At 39.6% G+C, this 21252-nt stretch overlaps 1 protein-coding gene across 4 annotated transcripts in view; it reads left to right on the top strand.

The window, feature by feature from the left end:
* The window catches only part of LOC123309875 (teneurin-m), a 389300-nt gene extending 370721 nt beyond the window's left edge, over positions 1 to 18579 (top strand). The window contains exons 4-19 of one of the 4 annotated variants that reach the window (XM_044893168.1): positions 558 to 842; positions 1894 to 3423; positions 5690 to 5967; positions 6022 to 6238; positions 6356 to 6550; positions 6952 to 7161; positions 7225 to 7560; positions 7643 to 7850; positions 8214 to 8240; positions 8575 to 9377; positions 9433 to 9682; positions 10409 to 11979; positions 12031 to 12497; positions 12622 to 14168; positions 15061 to 15274; positions 15348 to 18579. In XM_044893168.1, coding sequence (XP_044749103.1) covers positions 558 to 842; positions 1894 to 3423; positions 5690 to 5967; positions 6022 to 6238; positions 6356 to 6550; positions 6952 to 7161; positions 7225 to 7560; positions 7643 to 7850; positions 8214 to 8240; positions 8575 to 9377; positions 9433 to 9682; positions 10409 to 11979; positions 12031 to 12497; positions 12622 to 14168; positions 15061 to 15274; positions 15348 to 16091 — 8882 coding nt within the window. In that variant the 3' untranslated portion in view covers positions 16092 to 18579. The remainder of the gene's footprint in view (positions 1 to 557; positions 843 to 1893; positions 3424 to 5689; positions 5968 to 6021; positions 6239 to 6355; positions 6551 to 6951; positions 7162 to 7224; positions 7561 to 7642; positions 7851 to 8213; positions 8241 to 8574; positions 9378 to 9432; positions 9683 to 10408; positions 11980 to 12030; positions 12498 to 12621; positions 14169 to 15060; positions 15275 to 15347) is intronic. The other 3 variants (XM_044893171.1, XM_044893169.1, XM_044893170.1) reach the window with 3 other exon arrangements.
* The last annotated feature ends 2673 nt before the right edge of the window (positions 18580 to 21252 follow it).

Consider the following 21252-nt stretch of genomic DNA (forward strand, 5'->3'; position numbering starts at 1 on the left):
TTGACATCATGTTCCACCATTAAATACTTAAAATTCCCATTTTGTACTTGCGAACCATTTATCATTATGCCAAAATGTCTTCATTTGCAAATCACCTCGAAAAACATGAAAAAGAAGGTAGATAAAAAATCATAAATGACCAAATGACAAGCCAATAGATCCTTGAAAACAAAAGTTTGAGGCATTAAAAAAAAATTCTACCATGCCTCCACCCCCCGTAGTTGTTGCAAACTTCTGAATTATTCAGGAAAAGTTGCGTAATTCAAAATTAAAATTTGATTCTTCGGGTATCTTCTACATTCCAAAAAATAGTAAATTGAAGATATGAATTTGCAGCGGTACTTTTTATCCCCTTTATATATTAATAATGTATTATGGAGAGAGGTGTTTCCGATGAACGTGACGTCATAGGTACATATTCACATAGGACATAGGATATTCTTTTGATATGAAAAATTTATTAATGACGCATTCCAAGTAATTTTACTTGGACTTACTAATTTTTTTTCCATTGCCGTTGATATGTTTTTGATATACCAATTTTCTTCTTGTTTCAGGACTTTCCAAGAACCCCACAATTGACTACAAATCGAATTCATCCTGTAGCAGCCCCTGTAAAGAAATGAAAAATCCAGACAGACTAGGAAATACGAACCCCTACACGGGTGCCCATGCATCCCTAAGTTTACGCAACAACCAACGACATGTGAACTCGCACTTCACGCCACCTAGCAGATTTCATATAAGGAAAGATTTCACATCAAGGTGTTCTTGGAAATGTACTGCTATCATCTTCATCATGTGCACCGTGATACTATTTACCGGACTGTCGTATCTGTTAGGTGAGTGATCAACTCCGTTCGATGAGCAAACGTTGATATTCTATGTCCAAGGAAAATTGTATATTTATAATTATATTTGTTCTAATCTGGAACGAACAACTAATCCTATCGTGAATGCATGATAGTTAGTCTATTCCGCATTTTTCGATCAGTACAGTTCGAAGCCCGTAGCTAATATTATTGCGCACCCCATCATAAAACGTTTGTAAACAGATCTATCCGAATTCAATTATAATACTTGTTCGAAAAATGCGAATAAACCAAATAATTCGTTATTTAATTGGTGAGCAATTTCCCAGAACTAGATAATTGAACATTCGAACATAAATTATATATCCCTTTGCCATTCGAAACTCGTTTCGTTGGACAATTTTTCCATTGGAGCAGCGCATTCGTCCATGCAATTGGAATATCAAATCGCGTAAAAAATTAAATCGAATTTTTGACAATAGTGCATTTCGGATCAGCGGACTCTCACGAGACCTGCTTTTACTTTGGGAAAGTATTGGTAGAGTTGATCATTGAACTAATTGTTATTAGAATATGACCATTATCGACAATATTAGTGGCACAGGGTGCAACAAAATTCCTTCAAAAATGGATAAAAATTTGGCAAAAGTGAAACAAAAATCACCTGTTTCAGGATTTTATTGGCAAGTATTTTTCTTCTGAGAGAATAAATTTGTTCCATAATTTTGTCACGCACTGTAGTAAGGCGAATGTGTTAGGTAGTTTTTATTCGAACTTATATTTTTTTAACGCGAAATTTCACTTCTTCAACGGGCATGGATCTGAAATCGATAAAAAATTGATACTTTACGATCGTTAGATTAATGAAAAAACCCAAAATTAATTGGAGTGCATTCATTATCAGGCACCATCTACTTCACACCATCAAGTTCTTATGAAGGAACAGGTGTGGTCGTCTTGAGAATATAAAAATTATATCATAGAAAACCTTATAATCATCTTGAATGAGGCTAATGAATCTGTCGCAAATTGATCTCAAATTGTAATAATATCATTGATTCAATCTACTCTTGTCTTTTAGCTTCCAGCCTACTGAATTGGTCGTACCAGAGCTCGAAGCAGTGCTCCGTACTGGTTGGCGAAAACACCCAAATAGTCACTCCTTCCAAGCCGAACGCACCTGAAAGCAACACGTCGACGTCTAGTCGTCCAAAAACGGCGTCTAACGGAGGTAATGTTAATTCCTCGCATGTGGCGATAAGAAAACGAAGGGAGGTCGAAAAACCTCCTGTCTTACTTGCTTCTGTACAGTCTGATCAGCACTTACGTAATTCTAGTAGCGATACACAGCATGGAGTTGGTTCTTTGTTGCATGAAAACACTAGTATAGATCCCCTTCATGGTAAAGAGGTAGACTCAATAATGGTAGATAGTTCTTCCCCGACTTCCTATGAAAGTCAAGAATCGGCAGACACTTCTTCTTCTGCTTTCACCGAAAAGTCTACAGATTTGGACTCTTCCCCAATCAGTTCATCTCCGACAACTTCCGATGATATGTACGAAACGGTCACTGAAATAGAATATGTAGATGAAGATCTCACAACGATAGATGCAACAACTACCGCTGAAGAAATATCTCAGAGTTTCTCGACCACTGAAACTACTCCAGGATCCACTACAGAAGTAACTGAGGTGGAAAGTGATGAAACAATATCTTCGGCTTATTCAACTACAGAAGTTTTTCAGTCAACTACCAATCTGTCCATTGATGAAAGCCGCGAATCGTTAGAGGAACCATTAGATCCACTATCCATCCATGATATCATCCAAGGTGATGAACCAGGATTTGGTTTCGCTTACAACGAAGATGTTGACGTGCTTACGTTCGACGAGAAACCACCAGGGGATGTCATTGATATTGTGAGCTTGGATAATAAGACAGTCGATACTAATTCAATGTATATTACCTCCCCTAACGATACCGTTCCATCGAAAAATCAATCGTTTTCCTCCGTTCCCTTGGAAGACAGATCGAGCTTCAACAACCCTTCAATTTTGCATGAACTAAACCAAACTAACTCTGGTGATTTTGGCGATTCTGATCCTAACATAAAAATAATAAATTTGGCGCCTTTAGGCCAATCTATCAATTCTAAACGTCTTCAAGTGAACATAACAGTGTCCGCCCAAAATGATCTTATTAGTGCGGGACAACAGATTTACCTTTTGTCTGTGTCAATTCCAACTGATGGTAAAGTACCAGCACCCGTGATGAGTGAGTACAAGGAGTATCCACAAGAACAAAATAAAATCAAAGTCGAAAAAGAAGAGGGGGAACCTGGGGGCGCTTGTCAGTGCTCTTGTCCAACCTTAGACATCAATGATTATTTTGCAGATTACAATGATTCGGCTGAATTTGACACGACGGAAAAAAATCTCGAAGCATCCACCTTGAAGACTGTCACAGTAACACAGTCTGATAAGTTTAGTAGTACGGATTTAAGTACCACATCCGAAAGTTATTCCTCAACTACTGATATGGAAAACTGGACAAAATTCTGTGATACTTCCACTAAGTTGCCTCCACCACCAACTATCTTAATCTTGGAAGGTAGGGCTAACCTATTGGCAAATTGACTAACTCAGCTCTGCGAACCTGGAGTTAACTAACAAATTCACCTTTTTTTTAATGCTTTGAACATAATTTCTTGTAAGAAAGTTTGTTTCTGTATTGAATTAATCTACCGTTGTTTGTGGATCATCTACTACAGCCTCTAAATTTCGAGAATGCTATAAAATCCAAAGAATCGAACCCGTTAATAACGTTTATTGAGTTTTGACTAGAGCTACAATAGGTAACCACGTAATGTAGTTACACTTTTAGTGTAGGTAGAATTAGGGAAGGTAGAATAAGACAATGTTATTTATGAATATGAAAAGGTATTTTTTTATTCAATAATATAACGTGAACAATCAATAATATCGAATCAACAAACATATTGAGCAACCATAACATCATCTACTGAGCTAGTTAGTTAACTTTTATACCTTTGATTTTTACATACTCTTCATTTCATATAATTCTGTTTTTTCTGTTTTTAGTTCAGTTATGGATTTTTATCAAGTATTCAACATGTGAATTTTACTGTCCAAAAATATGATCTCAAAACTTTTTTGTGGATTTACGATTATATCTCCCCAGTAACTCCGAATATCGACTAGTCGCTAATTAAAAAAGTGCAGAACACGAAATTCTTCGTCGAATGATACTTAGCTTATGGTTTTTTGTTAGTTATTCCATAAAGGTCCAAATTTGAGGAACTCTACTGTGGAAACGAGTGCTCCAAAGAATATAGACTTTGTCTCAGTGGACATTGAATTCAATGCTCTACAAGTTTTATATCAAATTTTCATCAAATTTACGCTACTCCTCCTATTGAAATGGGTCGACGAAAAAAATACGCGCTTTGCCTCATTAGACACGGAATTTCATGCTCTGATACAGTAGTTAGATCGACGATAGTCGGATTTCTTTTGGAGATATTACGGAAACACCTTTTGAGGACAAATTTTTGGTAATCCAAAAGTTACGCTCACCTCCTCGGAGGGGGAAAACCTAGAAAAGCATTGTAGGGTCACTAATGATGCCATTATAAAGAATTTCTTCTGAAAATTAAATACGAATTTAGCTGAAGTTTCCAGAACACCGGTATTAAATGACTTTTCTTGATTTCCTTAACTCCGAAAGGTGGCTGATTATCAACCGCTCACCAAACTCATCATGCAAATTTTACCTGCATTCAATTATTGCTCCCTCTTTGAAATCGTAATTATTCTCACATGAATGATTCCATATCTTCGAGGTGTAAAAAGAAGCATTCCCTGCTGAGTTCCTCTTTTTACTGTTGCCCTCCCAGTGAAGTAGGTAGTTAGTTGATAACATGGTAGATGTTTATGATCACTGTTATTTGTATCGCATGCAATTATCTTCTGATACAATTTGTACTTCTAATGTACCATCGGCTTTGTGTACCCTGGAGCTTTTGATGGCGCTTAGCAATCTGACGTTAATGCAGCTACCCACGAAGTGGTTTGGATCGAGCTAAAAGCCAAGAATAACAGGGAATTGATAATTCATGACTGTGGGCGGCGTAACCGTTCATCTAGTTACGCTTTGAGCTTTCATGAGCGAGCATATACAGGCTGGGTCAGTCTGAAGTTTAACATTACCTAAGAAACTAATTTCACTGTTTTCAAAGGAGATGAGTACGGCTTTTCTGATTAGATTTAAATAATGATTGTTCACTCAAATATTGACCATGAACACTTGGGGAATATCTTGAATTAACAGGATATTTCATTAAGAACTATTCTCTTGGAATTGGAAGTCAACTGAATGTTATTTGATGAAATGAATAAAATGAATTGCTAGTTCCAATATTATGTGACATGAAAAAAATGTCACCGTTTTACTGAATCAAAGTATGACTGCATTCTCCTTGCTGTTGAGGGAAACATGAAGTCAATATCCAGGGTCGATTGCAAATGAACTGGGTTCCAATTATTGAAAGGAAGTTTTATTTGGAGTACCTACTACTGAAATATATTTGTTTGATTCTTGATACAAATTTCATAATGAAATGTGTCAAAATCAGAAAAAAGCTCGTGGGTGAGATGTCTAAAACTAGTTTTAGATATCGGTCTGAATCTAGTTTTAGACAACCTTAAATGGCCCATACTTCCATTTCCTAGAAACTCAGACTGGTCGTCGACTTTGGAAAAACCTGTTATTATCTGCAATGAATCAGCTTATCCGAACTATTTCGTGGTCTTGTTCACGAATGAACCCCTCAAATAACGATTTTTTCTCTATCTAGATGCTCGTACGTTCCCAGCCCAATCCTTCCCACCGGATGGTACCACTTTCTCTCAGATATCGCTGGGACAGAAGCTCTCACACGAAATTCTTCCTTACGGATATTGGAATATGCAGTTCTACCAATCTGAAGCCGCTTACGTCAAGTTCGACTACAGTATTCCCAGAGGAGCTAGCATAGGAGTGTACGCCAGAAGAAACGCCCTACCTACTCATACTCAGTACCATATCTTAGAAGTTCTGAGCGGATTCAAAGCAAGGACTACCAGAAGCTCAAACGTTAGTTATCGTCATTTATTATAAGAGAATTTCCCTAATTTAATAATATTGCAGTCCTTTGTGAAGAAAGAAGTTACGCATTACATGGAACAGGGTCACTGGTTCTTGTCGCTCTACAATGACGACGGAGACGCGCAAGAAATCACATTCATAGCCACTATAGCGGACGACATGACCCACAACTGTCCAAACGGATGCAGCGGCAAAGGCGAGTGTCTTATGGGTCACTGCCAGTGTAATCCCGGTTTTGGTGGTGATGACTGTAGCGAGAGTAAGTTTTGGCCATTTATGTTAAGTTTAACCATAATTTGCTTCACCACTAACTGCTCGTTAAAGGCTCCTGGAACTGCCTAATTGCATATCTGCATGATGAATGTTTCTTGTACAGGTGTATGTCCAGTTCTGTGCAGTCAGAGGGGGGAGTATATCAACGGCGAATGCCAATGTAACCCCGGCTGGAAAGGTAAAGAATGTCAGCTGAGGCATGATGAATGCGAAGTTCCAGACTGTAACGGGCATGGACACTGTGCTAACGGAAAATGTAACTGCATTCGAGGATATAAGGGCAAATTCTGCGAGACTGGTAAGGCAACACTCGAAATTGCATTTGCACTCCACAATGGCCCAAATCCTCAATTTCGATCTAATAATTCTAATACTAACAGTCTTTGGTAACTGGCCAATAACGCCTTCAACTCTCATATATTCATGTATGCCTAACATATACAAGAAATCAATAGTCCGTTTACCTAGAGTTCATCTTTCAATTTGATTAAATAGTGTATTTAGCTTTGAAATTTTCGATTCCTCCAAGTTTTTATGAGAAAGAAATCAAGATCTACAAGTACAAAATATCACCCTTACGTGTCTTGGAGTAATAACCTTTTAACTTAAATCCATCAATTCATATTCAAACCTGCAACTCCTGTCAAATTAGGAATTAACTGTTAGGCGTGAAGTGTGATTTTGAATTAAACTCAACAGCTGATTGTCCTCATCCAACTTGTTCTGGTCACGGATACTGCGTGGAAGGCTCCTGCATCTGTAAGAAAGGGTGGAAAGGACCAGACTGTGGTCAGATGGACAAAGAAGCGCTGCAATGTCTTCCGGACTGTTCTGGACATGGTAATTTCGATCTGGATTCCCAGACTTGTACATGTGAGCCAAGGTGGTCTGGTGAAGATTGCTCTAAAGGTGAATATGAAGTTAAAAATCCTTATCCAGTTCTTGTCTAACGAATGTTTAAACCTTTCTCAGAACTGTGCGATTTGGACTGTGGAAATCATGGCCACTGCGTTTCCGACGCTTGCCAGTGCGATCCTGGATGGACTGGAGAATCTTGCAATATAAAACAATGTGACTCTAGGTGCAATGATCACGGACAATGCAAGAACGGAACTTGTCTCTGCGTAACGGGCTGGAACGGGAAACACTGTACCCTTGAGGGATGTCCTAATAGCTGCTCGAATCACGGCCAGTGCAAGCAATCATCCAACAACCAATGGGCTTGCAAATGTGACAGCGGTTGGGACGGAGCCGATTGCAGCATCCTCCTGGAGCAAAGTTGCAACGATGATAGAGACAACGATAAAGGTTAGTTTTCTTGAAGCAACCTTATATATGGTTCATTTTCTATTCTAGAATCAGTTTTCAACTTGATTGCTTCTCTTTATAGATGGACTCAAAGATTGCGAAGATCCAGAATGCTGCTCTAGTCCACATTGTCGCGACAATCAACATTGTTATGTAGCCCCGAAACCTCTGGACATACTATTGCGTAAGCAACCTCCCGCAATCACTGCATCCTTCTTCGAAAGAATGAAGTTCTTGATCGATGAGGATAGTCTACAAAATTACGTCAGACAGGGCAACTTCAACGAGAGGTAGGCCGTTTGTTTGAAACCACACCGTTTTTTTTTCCGAGTTCAATTTAATGTCACCTTAGTGGTGTTTGGTGTTTCCTGTTTGTTTGACTAGAGTTCTTCTAGAACGCATTGTTGTGCCCCATGTGCCATTCACCTCCCAATTTTCTAAGTATTTGATCACCATTTTATGTTCAGGAGGCTTACATGTTTTTCTCTATTTCACGTCGTCATTGAACCCTATAAACTATATGATATTGAGGTTGAACTTTTGATTCAACGAAACTTGAAGAACACTAATTTTTTGTGTTCAAGATTATATACATAACGCTTCTTATTTGAACTGCTAACCAATGTCGCTTTTCTGTTTTTCTCGCTGCTCAGTGTGTTTTGGAGCAACTTTAACACGAGGTAAGGCCAAGTAGCCTTTATTGAAGGACTTGTTAAATTGAGAGAATGCGAATAATAGAATGTCTGCTTATCGTTTGTTTCTTTTCGTTTGTTTTTGTTTGTGTTTACCTCCAACTGTGGTCGTTCGAATTATTTTTGCTTTATATCCATGTTCTCCCACAACGTTGTTTCAATGTGAAATGGAATTGTTTAATCGATTTCGTGAATGTTGACGTAGATAGAAGGTAGAATAGACTTAAACCCTTCACTTCAGAAAGATATATTAATTCACTTTTGCTCTTTCTGGAGGAGGAGGAAGAATTGAATTTGAAGTAATTTCGTGATTTCTATCTAGCCGATCAGCTGTGGTTCGAGGTAGAGTGAGGACTATTATGGGCAAAGGACTGATGGGTGTGAGGGTCAGCTCGAGTATTGCTCAAGAGGGTTTCACCCTAACCAGGGAAGATGGTTGGTTCGACCTCCTCGTCAACGGTGGTGGGGCAGTAACCTTGCATTTTGGAAGAAATCCTTTCCGACCTCATAAACATATTGTCTTCGTGCCTTGGAACGAGGTGGTCATTATAGACGATATTGTGATGACGATGGGAGATGAAAAACAAGTGGTATCAGTTCCACAGCCTTGTGTCATTCACAACTACGACCTCATGAAACCTGTGGTTTTGGCTACTTGGAAACATGAGTTCCAGGGGGCTTGCCCAGACAAAAGCTCTATTTTAGCGGAGTCTCAAGTAGTGCAAGAAAGTCTTCCAATACCGGGCACTGGTCTGAATCTTGTCTACCATAGTTCGAGAGCTGCAGGCTACGTCTCCACCATTCAGCTTCAGTTGACTCCAGAGGTCATACCGCCATCCTTGAAGTTGATTCATTTGAGGATAACAATCGAGGGAATACTCTTTGAAAAAACGTTTGAAGCTGATCCAGTCATCAAGTACACTTACTCTTGGAATAGGAACAACGTATACCGACAAAGAGTTTACGGAGTCACTACGGCCATCGTGAAAGTTGGATATGAGTACACTGATTGTAAAGATGTTATCTGGGACGTGCAAACTACCAAACTGAGCGGACTCGATATGAGTATATCGGACATCGGTGGTTGGAATCTGGATATACATCACCGCTATAACTTCCATGAAGGTAAGATAGTATTTCTCACCACAATAGACAGGTTGATGACGTTGATCTTTTCTAGGTATCCTCCAAAAAGGTGATGGCTCAAACATCTACTTGAAACATAAACCGAGAGTTATCTTGACAACCATGGGTGACGGGCATCAGAGACCATTACAGTGCAGAGATTGCGAAGGTCAAGCTAGTAAACAGAGACTTTTAGCTCCAGTTGCACTATGCGCTTCACCCGATGGATCACTCTTCGTTGGTGACTACAACTTAGTCAGGAAAATTTCGACTGATGGAACTGTTAGAACCATAGTTCGTTTAAAGTGAGTTGAAATATATATATATATGTATATACAGAATTGGGGTAAAATATAATATAGAACCAAGTAAATATCTTTTGGTAAGTGCAATGGCGCCAAATTGTGCATACACACAACATCAATTTGTTTATCTGAACGTTTTTTAACGATAATGGAAAAACTGAAAAGAAGTTGATCAACGTGCGATAATTCCTCGTGTATACAAATTTCTTGCACTAAATCCAGTATGCACGAACTCGATATTCCAAGCTCTGTCAACATCTGCAAAGGATATACAGGAGGTTCCATATAAATTATGAAAGTTGAGGGTATTTCCGGTTAATCCTAAAGTATTTCATTTTTGCGCCATTGCACTTAGAAATAATTGATATTTCAAAATGACGATTTATTCATATTTCCGTCCGTGGGAACCTCAAACCAAATATAAATTAATATGCTCTGAATCGTTGATATTTTATAATGATGATATGAATATCAACAAGTGACCTAGCTAATTTGGGGCCCACTGACGATGGCAAATTGGCTAGTTCAATTAAGATCGTATCACTTATATACATGTCAACGGGTGGTATGCATCTAAATTAATTAAGTCGTTTGAAAAATTATAAATTCAGATTGAGGGTATGACTATTTTTCAACGATGGTTGACGAAATATATAGTCTAAACACCCTTAATCTGAATTTATATACATTTATCACATACATACTGACTAAAGATATTTCTTCCAGTGCTACAAGAGTATCTTACCGTTATCATATGGCGCTGAGTCCTCTGGATTCAGTTCTATATATATCAGACCCGGAATCTCACCAAATTATAAAAGTACGCAACACATCTGATTACTCTGATCCAGATCACAACTGGGAAACAGTGGTAGGATCTGGTGAACGTTGTCTACCCGGCGATGAGGCACATTGTGGTGACGGAGCTCTGGCTAGGGATGCAAAACTGGCGTACCCGAAAGGTGTGGCCGTTACTATCGACAACATTCTATACTTCGCCGATGGTACCAACATCAGAATGGTGGATCGCGATGGTATAGTAACCACGGTTATAGGTAACCACATGCACAAAAGCCATTGGAAACCGTTACCTTGCGAAGGAACTTTAAATATAGAAGAGGTTCATCTAAGATGGCCGACCGAATTGGCCATAAATCCACTTGATAACTCGCTCCATATCATCGACGATCATATGATCCTCCAGTTGACTTCCGATGGAAGAGTTAAGGTTATTGCTGGCCGTCCACTTCATTGCGGATCGCCATCCTCCGGGTATGACGTGGAATTAGCAACTCACGCCACCTTGGTGATGCCACAGAGCATCGCTTTCAGTTCTTCAGGTAACCTTTACGTCGCCGAGAGTGATTCACAGAGGATTAACAGAATACGGGTTATTGGAACCGATGGAAAAATAAAATTGTATGCTGGTGCAGAATCGAAATGCAACTGTTTAGAGAGAGGCTGCGACTGTTTCGAGGCTGATCACTATTTAGCCTCTAATTCTAAATTCAATACCATATCCGCTGTAACTGTAACTCCTGACGAACATGTCCACATAGGCGATCAAGCTAACTACAGGATTCGAAGCGTTATGCCTAGTATTCCAGACTCTACTACAAGCAGGGAGTATGAAATTTACTCTCCGGACACACAGGAAATTTATATCTTCAATAAGTTCGGTCAACACGTTGCCACTAAGAACATTATCACAGGAGAAACAATATACATCTTCACTTATAACGTAAATACCAGCAACGGAAAACTGAGCACGGTAACTGACGCAGCAGGCAACAAAGTCTTCCTGTTACGCGACTATGCTAGCCAAGTGAACTCCATAGAGAACACCAAAGGTCAAAAATGCAGACTGAAGATGTCTTCGCCCTCACAGATGAAGATGTTAAAAACACTGAGCACCCCAGACAACTACAACTTCACATTCGAGTATCACGGATCCTCGGGTCTGCTTAAGACGAAAATAGATAGCAGCGGGAGGAGTTACATCTATAACTACGACGAGTTTGGTCGGTTGACTTCGGCTGTCACTCCAACTGGCAAAGTACTTAGCCTTTCTTTCGATCTAAGCCTAAAAGGGGCTACCGTCAAGGTCAGCCAGAATAACGTTGAACCTATCTCTATGCTGATCAGGGAATCAAGCGTGAGCACCAAAGTGGGCGAAGCTGAAAGCAAAATCCTCATGCAACCTGATGGTGGTGTCACTTCTATCATGCCATGGTTCCACTCTGTTTCCATTGATACGGTACCGTACAATGTGTTGGCTGACAAGGAAGCTCTTCTAGGTAAGACAAAGTTTTTTATTTCGCAGCAGGTTCTGATTGATTAATTTTCAGGAGAGAGTTATCCGGTACCAGCTAAACAGAGAACTGAGATCGGTGGAGACTTGGCCAATAGGTTCGAATGGAAATACTTCATCCGTCCGAATCAACAGAACAAAGCTAAATCTTCAATTCCGAGAGTGATTTCGAAAGTAGGAAGAAGACTCAGAGTGAACGGCGAGAACATCTTATCGTTAGAATATGATAGGGAATCTTCTTCGGCCGCTGTCTTCATCGACGACAAGATGGAACTCGTCAACATCTCCTACGATAAATCTGCAAGGCCTGTTAGATGGACGCCAAGAAACGGTATTTTCTCTCCTGTTGAGCTCGAGTATGACAGATTCAGCAGATTGAGCAGCTGGAAATGGGGCGATCTAACAGAGACCTACGGTTTCGATAGGGCTGGTCGTTTGTATGAGATTAAGTATGGCGACGGCACTTCCATGCAGTACGCCTTCAAGGATATGTTCAGTAGCTTGGTGAGTTCAGTATGTCTTGAAATATCTTAATGATTTAGTCCCATGGGGAACTATTATACGACGTCACATCTATACCTCCTTTCAATGAAGGTGTCGTAATTAACGAATTTTCTAAAATTTTCAGCCATTGAAGGTGACTACACCTAGAGGATCTGATTACCTTCTACAATATGATGACGCTGGTGCTCTCCAATCCCTTACAACTCCCAGAGGGCACATTCATACCTTCTCTCTACAAACCTCGCTTGGTTTCTTCAAGTATCAATACTTTAGTCCGATGAACCGCCATCCATATGAAATCATGTACAACGACGAAGGTCAAATACTATCTATTGTGTACCCTCACCAATCGGGTAGGGTATCTTACATCTACGACGAAGCCGGAAAATTGGAAACCTCGCTAGCTGGTATGAGTTCTATTCAATACACCTACCACGAAACCTCGAATTTGGTGAAGAACATTGAAATAGTCGAGCCGTATTTCGAATTGAGGCAGGACTTCAAGTATCACGCTGGAGTTTTGAAAGATGAGAGGTTAAAGTTCAACGGAAAGAGTGGATTAGATAACGCCCACTACAGGTATCAATATGATGGTAACGCCCGATTATCCAGTATAGATATAGACATAAACGGCAAAGAATTGCCGCAATTAAGATTGAAGTATAACCAGAATATTGGCATCTTAGAAGGCATATCTGACTTAAGGGTATACAGAAATACCTTCAACAGATCTGTGATGCAAGACACAAGCAAGCAGTATTTCACAATCACCGACACTGACGATAGAGGTCGATTGAAGACTCAGCTCATCAACATCAAGTCTTTTGACGTGTTTAGACTGGAAGTTGAATATGATACGAGAAATAGGATAAAGACGCAGAAAATAATGATAGGACGATCGCAGTTCTTGGATAGGATATCTTACAACTCTGACGGGCATGTATTGGAAGTCTTTGGAAGCAACAATTGGAAGTATGTTTACGACGAGAATGGTAACGTCATATCGATAATAAAAGACAAAGAAAAGATATCTTTGGGATACGACAGCGGTGACAGGGTCGTTCAGTATGGAGATGTTGAATTCTCCAGCTACGACAACAGAGGTTTCGTCGTTAGACGAGGAGAACAGAAGTATCGTTACAATCCAAGAGGTCAGCTGATCCATGCTTTCGAAAGAGACAAGTTCCAAACCTGGTATTTCTACGATGATAGGGGAAGATTGATTTCCTGGAACGACGACAAAGGAAATGTCACGCAGTACTTCTACTCCAATCCTATAACGCCAAATCTTGTCACCCACGTCCATTTCCCCAAGACGAGCAAGACGTTCAGATGCCTTTACGATTCTAGAAACGTCATCATCTCCATAGAGACACCCGAGCAAAGATTTTACATCGGTACTGATCAGAATGGTTCACCTTTGGCGCTGTTCGACATAAACGGCAACGTCATCAAAGAAGTGAGACGGACTCCTTTCGGAAACACCGTATTAGACACCAACCCCAACTTCTATCTCCCCGTAGATTTCCATGGAGGCATTCTTGACCCCAATACTAAACTTTTGTACATCAACAACAGGCTGTACGATCCAGTGGTTGGGCAATGGATGACACCGGCATGGGAGAGGTTGTCCACAAAATTGAATTCGCCTACTGATGTTTTTATCTACAGGTGAGTTATATCTTGCCCAAAATCGCGTAATGTTGGTGACATTACTCCATCCAAAATGAAATAATTTTAAAACCCTGTTGTTTTCACCACTACATATCAGCGTTTGATACACAATTGGCGAAAACATCTATCTTGAACAAGATTGAAAACTCGGTAGATTTAATACATTCACTTCGACACAGGGAAAGTGTTATTGAAACACCAAAAATCTTTCCCGTTTGTCGATATTAAAAAAAAACAACTACGTACTTACCCTAGTTACAAAAAGTATCATCAGGTTGGGCACCGGAAGGTTATCTAAGTAAAATAAATCTACCTAGTTGAGCATCTTCTGAAATGAGTATATGTCGTAGAGGATAAACTTTCAAATTACCGATTTTATATAGGATGTGACTGCATAACGAAAGAAACATATCCTCTTTCCTAACCTGAAATGAAATTCGTTCGAAGCATTATCTACTACACCTGACTAGCAAAAAATTTCTGAAAGCGTACCGGTTACAATAAATTTGTTGAAAATTTTCAATTACTGAAAAGCCGTTTTTTCTGTTTCCACCAAAATAGGCACCTGTCTTCTGAAAAAGATTGCAAGATAATTTATATTTAAAAAAAATTCTAAAACTTAGTGACGCTCAACAAGCCGATAAACTCCGACGACATTAGCCTAAATTGCGAGTTGTGACAATTATATTTCTCGAAAGTCCTTGGTAGTGCATGTAAGCCACAACAACAGGATAAAATCTACAAACCTTTCGCTCCAGAATCGATAGGGCCACTCTAATGCCTGGGTTTATAATATGCTTTTGTCAAATCATAATTTCAAATCAATAAATCATTATGTTTTGCTTCACAAATAGTGATCGATCTATAAGTATTATTCATTTCATTTCAGATTCATGAACAATGACCCTATCAACAAGAACAGCTTAATCGACTACATGACTGATATGGAGAGTTGGCTCAAGATATATGGATTCAACATCCAGAACATCATGGGTTCTGAGTACATCGAAAAAATGATTTACCAACCGAAGGCTACCATACAGAGCAGACAATTGGCACCCGAATTTGGTGTGATTTCAGGTCTTGAATGCATCGCCAGCAAGGTAAACAATAACCTCCACTTTGAATATGATAATGATCAATTCTGGTTGGATAACTAATGCTAATTTCTTGCAGACGAAAGAGAAATTCTCATCGTTGGATTTCGTTCCGAAACCTCTACTCAAGGTGGAACCCAAGACAAGAAACCTCCTTCCAAGGGTTTCTTACAGAAGGTCCGTTTTCGGCGAAGGTGTCCTTATCTCGAGGATCGACGATCGAGCCCTGATTAGCGTCGTCGAAGGCGTCAATGGCGTCATGCAAGACGTGGTGACATCCGTTTTTAACAATTCCTACTTCCTCAACGTCCATTTCAGCATACACGACCAAGATGTCTTCTACTTCGTCAAAGATAACGTCTTGAAGATAAGGGACGATCTCGAGGAATTGAGGAGGTTGGGTGGTCTCTTTAACGTGTCTACGCACGAGATCACGGATCATGGAAACAGCGCACCGATCAAGGAGCTGAGGCTGCATAATCCGGACGCTGTGGTGATTATCAAGTACGGCGCAGATCCGCAGCAAGAAACGCACAAGATTCTGCGGCATGCGCATAAGAGGGCCGTCGAGAGAGCGTGGGAGATTGAGAAACAGCTAGTGGCTGCTGGTTTTCAAGGCAGGGGTGAGTGGACTGAAGAAGAGAAAGAGGAGCTTATATCCCACGGCGACGTGGACGGATACGAAGGTATCGACCTACACAGCATTCACAAATACCCCCAACTAGCCGACGACCCCGGTAACGTGGCATTCCAAAGAGACTCTAAGCGTAAACGAAGAAAAAGTGGTATGCGCAAACGTCGGAATCACCGGCAAGTGTCGTGATTTTTGAAGACTAAAACATTGAATGTGCCATACGACATCAAATGAATCAAATACTAGTCGATCTAATTTATAATTTTAAGGACAAATTAACTATTTTCTAGACGGTGACTAGATTATGTCACCAAACTATTTTGATATTGAATCATTTGCGAATTTGAAAAATTCCAAAATCTCCGAGAGCGCTTCTCTAGTGTATCGGCGTGGCAATAAATTGGAAGGGAAGAAAATTTCACTCTCAATAGACCTTTCGTCCCTTGAAACCGAATGTGGAAAGTTTTCTATTTCGAAAGTAGGCCTAAAGACTTTTCGTCCCAAGCATTTTGCTCTAGTGAAAATTCTTCTCCTTCACCTTCCAAACTGTGGGGCTAACCAAAATTGGCGCCCTTGAACTATGTATAGGCCTATTGAAGAACGAGCAAACATGCACATAATAGTTTTAGTGGTAGTGTGCTGAGGCCCAAAAACTGACGAAATGTATATAATCAGAAGCTTTTTATATGGAAATGTAGAAGAAAGAGTCGGTTAGATAAATGATAATGGAACTCTTCGTGCCGCATTCTTGTGATTACTATCATGATAAACCAGTGGCGTTGACTGATAATAAGTTTCAGTTCTACTGATGAATACTTGTAGATGGACTCAATTGATAATAACGTAGAAATTCACTCCGTAATACTCCAATAACTTGTATTTATTTAGAAATTTATGTTCTTACCCACAACCACTACTATATATACGTATTATCACATCAAACCTGATAAACATTCCGACAGTCAGATATATACATCACAAATCGCGTTGGCCCAATAAACCACATTGAGCTTAGTTCATTGTCTTTGTTCAGGTAAGAATGAAGAAGGAATAAAGACTGGTCTCTTGCAATGTTTCTCATCGGTATAGAAACTGAGTCTCCCTGACTACAAGTGAATTCGAAACCATGATTAGAGTATGTTTTTTTCAATAAGTGCTTTTCATTGATTACCTGAATGATGATATGGCTGCTTTGATTCACACATGGAATCTGTTGGTATTTATTTAAGACTACGAATGCGATGAACTCAATTAAATTCCATATAACTGTCAATTCTCCCTACAATCGAATTTTGGTAATGAAAGATCCAAATGGAAATTTATCAGGTTGACTCGAGGATTAGATCCATGAATTATTGAACACCAAACGGATTATACGATTTTCACAAAATGAGATTTTTAGTGGTTTTAAAACTCATTTTGTGAAAATCTTATGATCTGTTTGAAGTTCAATTATGGATTTTCATCAAGCATCGGCCACATCAATTCAATATCCATGAATTATTATTTGAAGTCAAGATATGCATTGATTTTTTCTGCCAGATCAATTAAACGTAGTACCGAAATTATAGCATTATCTGAAACACAGGGTTCTCATTCAAAGTAGATTATATCGCCATGACATTTAACTCTTTGGTTTGGAAATACTCTGTTTTATATGTGATATTTTATTTAATCTCATTAGGTAACATAACTTTATCCGATCAGTCCATGTAAATAGTACAATAGTCAGTTTTCATTAAGTTTTACAAGTCTACTTACAATGCTTCGACTCATTATGTAAATACTTGTAAGAGAGAATCCACTTGATCTTCCACTTCAGTCAACTCCATATTCAATAATCAATTCCCAGGAACGGAATTAACAAATTTCACCGATATTCTGTGAATTTTTTCAATCACTTATATTTTCTCCAGTTTACCTCGAATTACAAGTATTTCTTAATGAGCCTTTTCCAGTTGTTAGAATAGAAGTTTCAGGATGGTACTCAGTTTTCTAATCATCCCAATTATGAGATAATCAGTAAATGCGACTATGTATCAGTCCTTACTGCCCCTCCAAATCCTTAGCTGCAATAGTCTTCTTGTAAAGTACTTATGGTACTGCTGAAGTATGATGATAATACTCGTTCCAAAAGTAATTGTCTGTCTTTTTTATTCTTTTCCCTAAGGCTCAGAAACCTTTGATGTATTACACTGCAGAAAGTAGAAAATTTAATTTGAATTTTTGGTGTACCATGAACGTTTTGGAACGAGTAAGCAGTAGTTATACCAGTGTATCAATACACATGTTTTAGCTGATGTACTTATGTTTTGTTGGTCAGAACTGTACTGGAAACTTGAGAGACGAAAGAAACAGGGGCATTCTCGATGCCAATGGATGTATGACTGATATTTTTTCTAATGTGACTAAAGTAAAAGCAATATACTTTATATCTTAAATATTCTAGTTATTTTTTATAATTCTGTGCAATTGTTGTGTGGTTGTCAATTATCCGGCATTGGCAACTTGCACGTGATGCATTTGACCATAAGATTAAATTGTAAACTGTAATACTGAATTTTATGTATGATGTACATATATATAAATCTATTGTGTATATTGTTTTGATATGTAAATATATTATGTTTTATTCATTTAATATACTCGTTTATTAAATGCAAAGTATTTATGACAAGAGCATCTTTGATTTCTGATACCTCCTCCTTCGAAATTATTGAGACACGCGTATAGCAATAATGCGTGCGAGGCGACGTGTGATTTTGTGAACTATAGGATTTAACAGAACAGCTCAAATTGACACAGCGTAAATAGTAACAACGAACGAGTCACGTTTCAAACGTGCTTTACGCGTTTTTATTTGCGCTTAGCCTAACCATGGAGTATTGAATTCCAAGCTGTCTCTTGGGGGTATTGAGTTAACTCGAGTCCAGTTCCAGGAAAGTCAGTTGAAATTTAATACTCCATCAATATGTTAATCCTCCATTTTTCCCCTTCAAAAATGAAAGTTTTAAATGTTGATTGGGCAATCTTGATGGACTTCTGCGACTGGACGTTTATGATGTAAATGAAAAGCGATTCCGTTCAATAGATTGAAATCATTTAATTCTCATCGACTATCTCTTTGAAAATATCTACAACTATTCCTGTGACTTATTATAAAGAAGCCTCTAAACCAATTGGTCCCAGGCCGACAACAAGCCAGGCGACCAAGAGAACTCAATTGGAGGACAGCACGCCCAATGGCAAAGAGCCTAAGCGTCGAAAAAATGAGGCCTCGAAAGCCTCACAATCCTCAGGAGCCTCTAAAGCTCCTGTAAGACATGGGTCCACCTATAGCCAGGTTGCTGGTGATCTGAGGATCGCTGAAGAGGCTGAACTGCCAAATAGCCTTGATCTCTCCAACGAGAAAGTACTCAAACTGTTCGAGAATCAAAATGAAGGAATCAAAACCTTAAACTTAAGGATCTTTCGAAGGGGACCATCAGGACTTGAAGTGGTGATTTCGGCTGATAGGAATAAATCGGTCGAAAGACTGAGACAGTTGAATTGGCGAATTAACTATAAATTCGGCCAAACAAGTCTTCGCCTCAAGGACCAGAAGACGGAGGGGGAAGGCTCCTTGTCTGAGCTCAAGGCGGAAGAAGGGCGTAAGGCGGAAAAGCTCACAGGCACTGTAAAGGCCGGAGCGTCAAATACGACGAAGCCGACCACCAGCTCTGGGGGGAGGGACTATTCCGTAAAGGCTTGGGAAGGGGCCGAAGGGTGAGCTCGGCAGGGTAAAATCTGCGGCTCTGTCCAAGCAGCCTAGCGAAAGACCAACCTCATAACGAGCAGGCGTTTGACATGTCTTCAGATAAATCTTCAGCACTCAAAAGCAGGCTCCAGTGTCTTATGCTGGAGAACGTCCAGAAGGCACATTGACATAGGGCTGATACAAGAGCCCTGGATTAATGGAGGCCAAATCAGAGGCCTACCAAAGAACTTATATCAGCTGATATATTGCCATAGGTCGGTGAGTCCAAGAGCTATGATAATAGCCTGCCTTCCACCAAGGCCGGCTCGTCAGAGGAGGCAAGGGAGGCTAAGCCTCCTCATAAAGCTTAGAGCTAAAATACATTCACTTCGGGCATGTCCTCATTTTCAGAAAGTAATTTCTATATAAATTTTCCGAACACCTGAACTAGATATTCAGATAAAAATTAGTTCATTTTTCGGTCCTCCGCTCATAAAAATCCAGCATAACAATCATACAATCCACCAGCTGCGTACGCGTCCGCCGCGTCGAATGTGAATATTTCCTAGTACTGCCTATTCGGACGGAGGCTGTTGGGCCTGCTGCCTCCGTTGATAGTGTAACTCACGCATACGTTCTCTGGACTCACATACTAGCCGAACAAGAATTCAGCTGACTTACTGTACCATATTCGCCCGTAAAATGTACCAGAGGAGGCACAGCTCCCCTGTTCTCCATCGATTCTTTCGTGCCGTCTTCGACTATATTCGCTTGATCTCCGGCGGTAGTTGTTATGATTTCAATTTTCAATTTGAATGTAACGACTTCGTGGGGAACTGGAACTTCGGGAAATTTGTGATATATTCTTGTTAAGATGGGTTGTTTTGTTTGGGCGTTAGGGGTAAGTACTGATACGGATAAAAAAATAAAATGGAATTGAATATTGAGAATTAACTGTACACGTTGTTAAAACCTTTACGAGACCTCCACCAAATTTAATTACACTAAAGTACCGAAAATCGTCAGAATAGAAGTTTCAGTGTTGTTTGGTACGATAAATGTGATTGGTTAACTGGATCGATCAAACGGGAAAAGTTATTTTGCTGGCCATATTTATTATTTTCTCATCAAACAAAATATACTTCATGGTTCAAAGCGGGGTTTTCAGATTTGAAAAATTTACCGCGATCTATCGAAAGGCATAACAAGTCAAAGGAGCATATAGCATCCTCTTGCATTCAAAATTAATCTTAGAACTGACAACTTTTCATTATGTTGAAGAAGTATACTTTATTGACTGATAAGAGTTTGTTCCAACACTCCTCGAAAACTATTAGCCTCCTCAGCTCTTATGACCACGAGCCGCCACTGCCTTCCACCTACAGAGTTTCTCAAGAGGAATCTTAATTGAGACCCGGACTGGAAACGGCAAGAGGAAGCTGGTTTTTGCCTTAGGCAACTATCCAGGAGACGCCATCAGCCCACCACCAGAGAAAGTCCCCTCATCGAGTGGCGCCGCAAAGAAAAGAAACAACTGATTCTGGGCTGCAATGCGAACGCACACCACACTATATGGGGAAGCAAGGACATAAATCGTAGTGGTGAGGATTTACT

Source organism: Coccinella septempunctata, chromosome 3, assembly GCF_907165205.1.
Source record: "Coccinella septempunctata chromosome 3, icCocSept1.1, whole genome shotgun sequence".
In the NCBI taxonomy this organism is placed as follows: Eukaryota; Metazoa; Arthropoda; class Insecta; order Coleoptera; family Coccinellidae; genus Coccinella; species Coccinella septempunctata.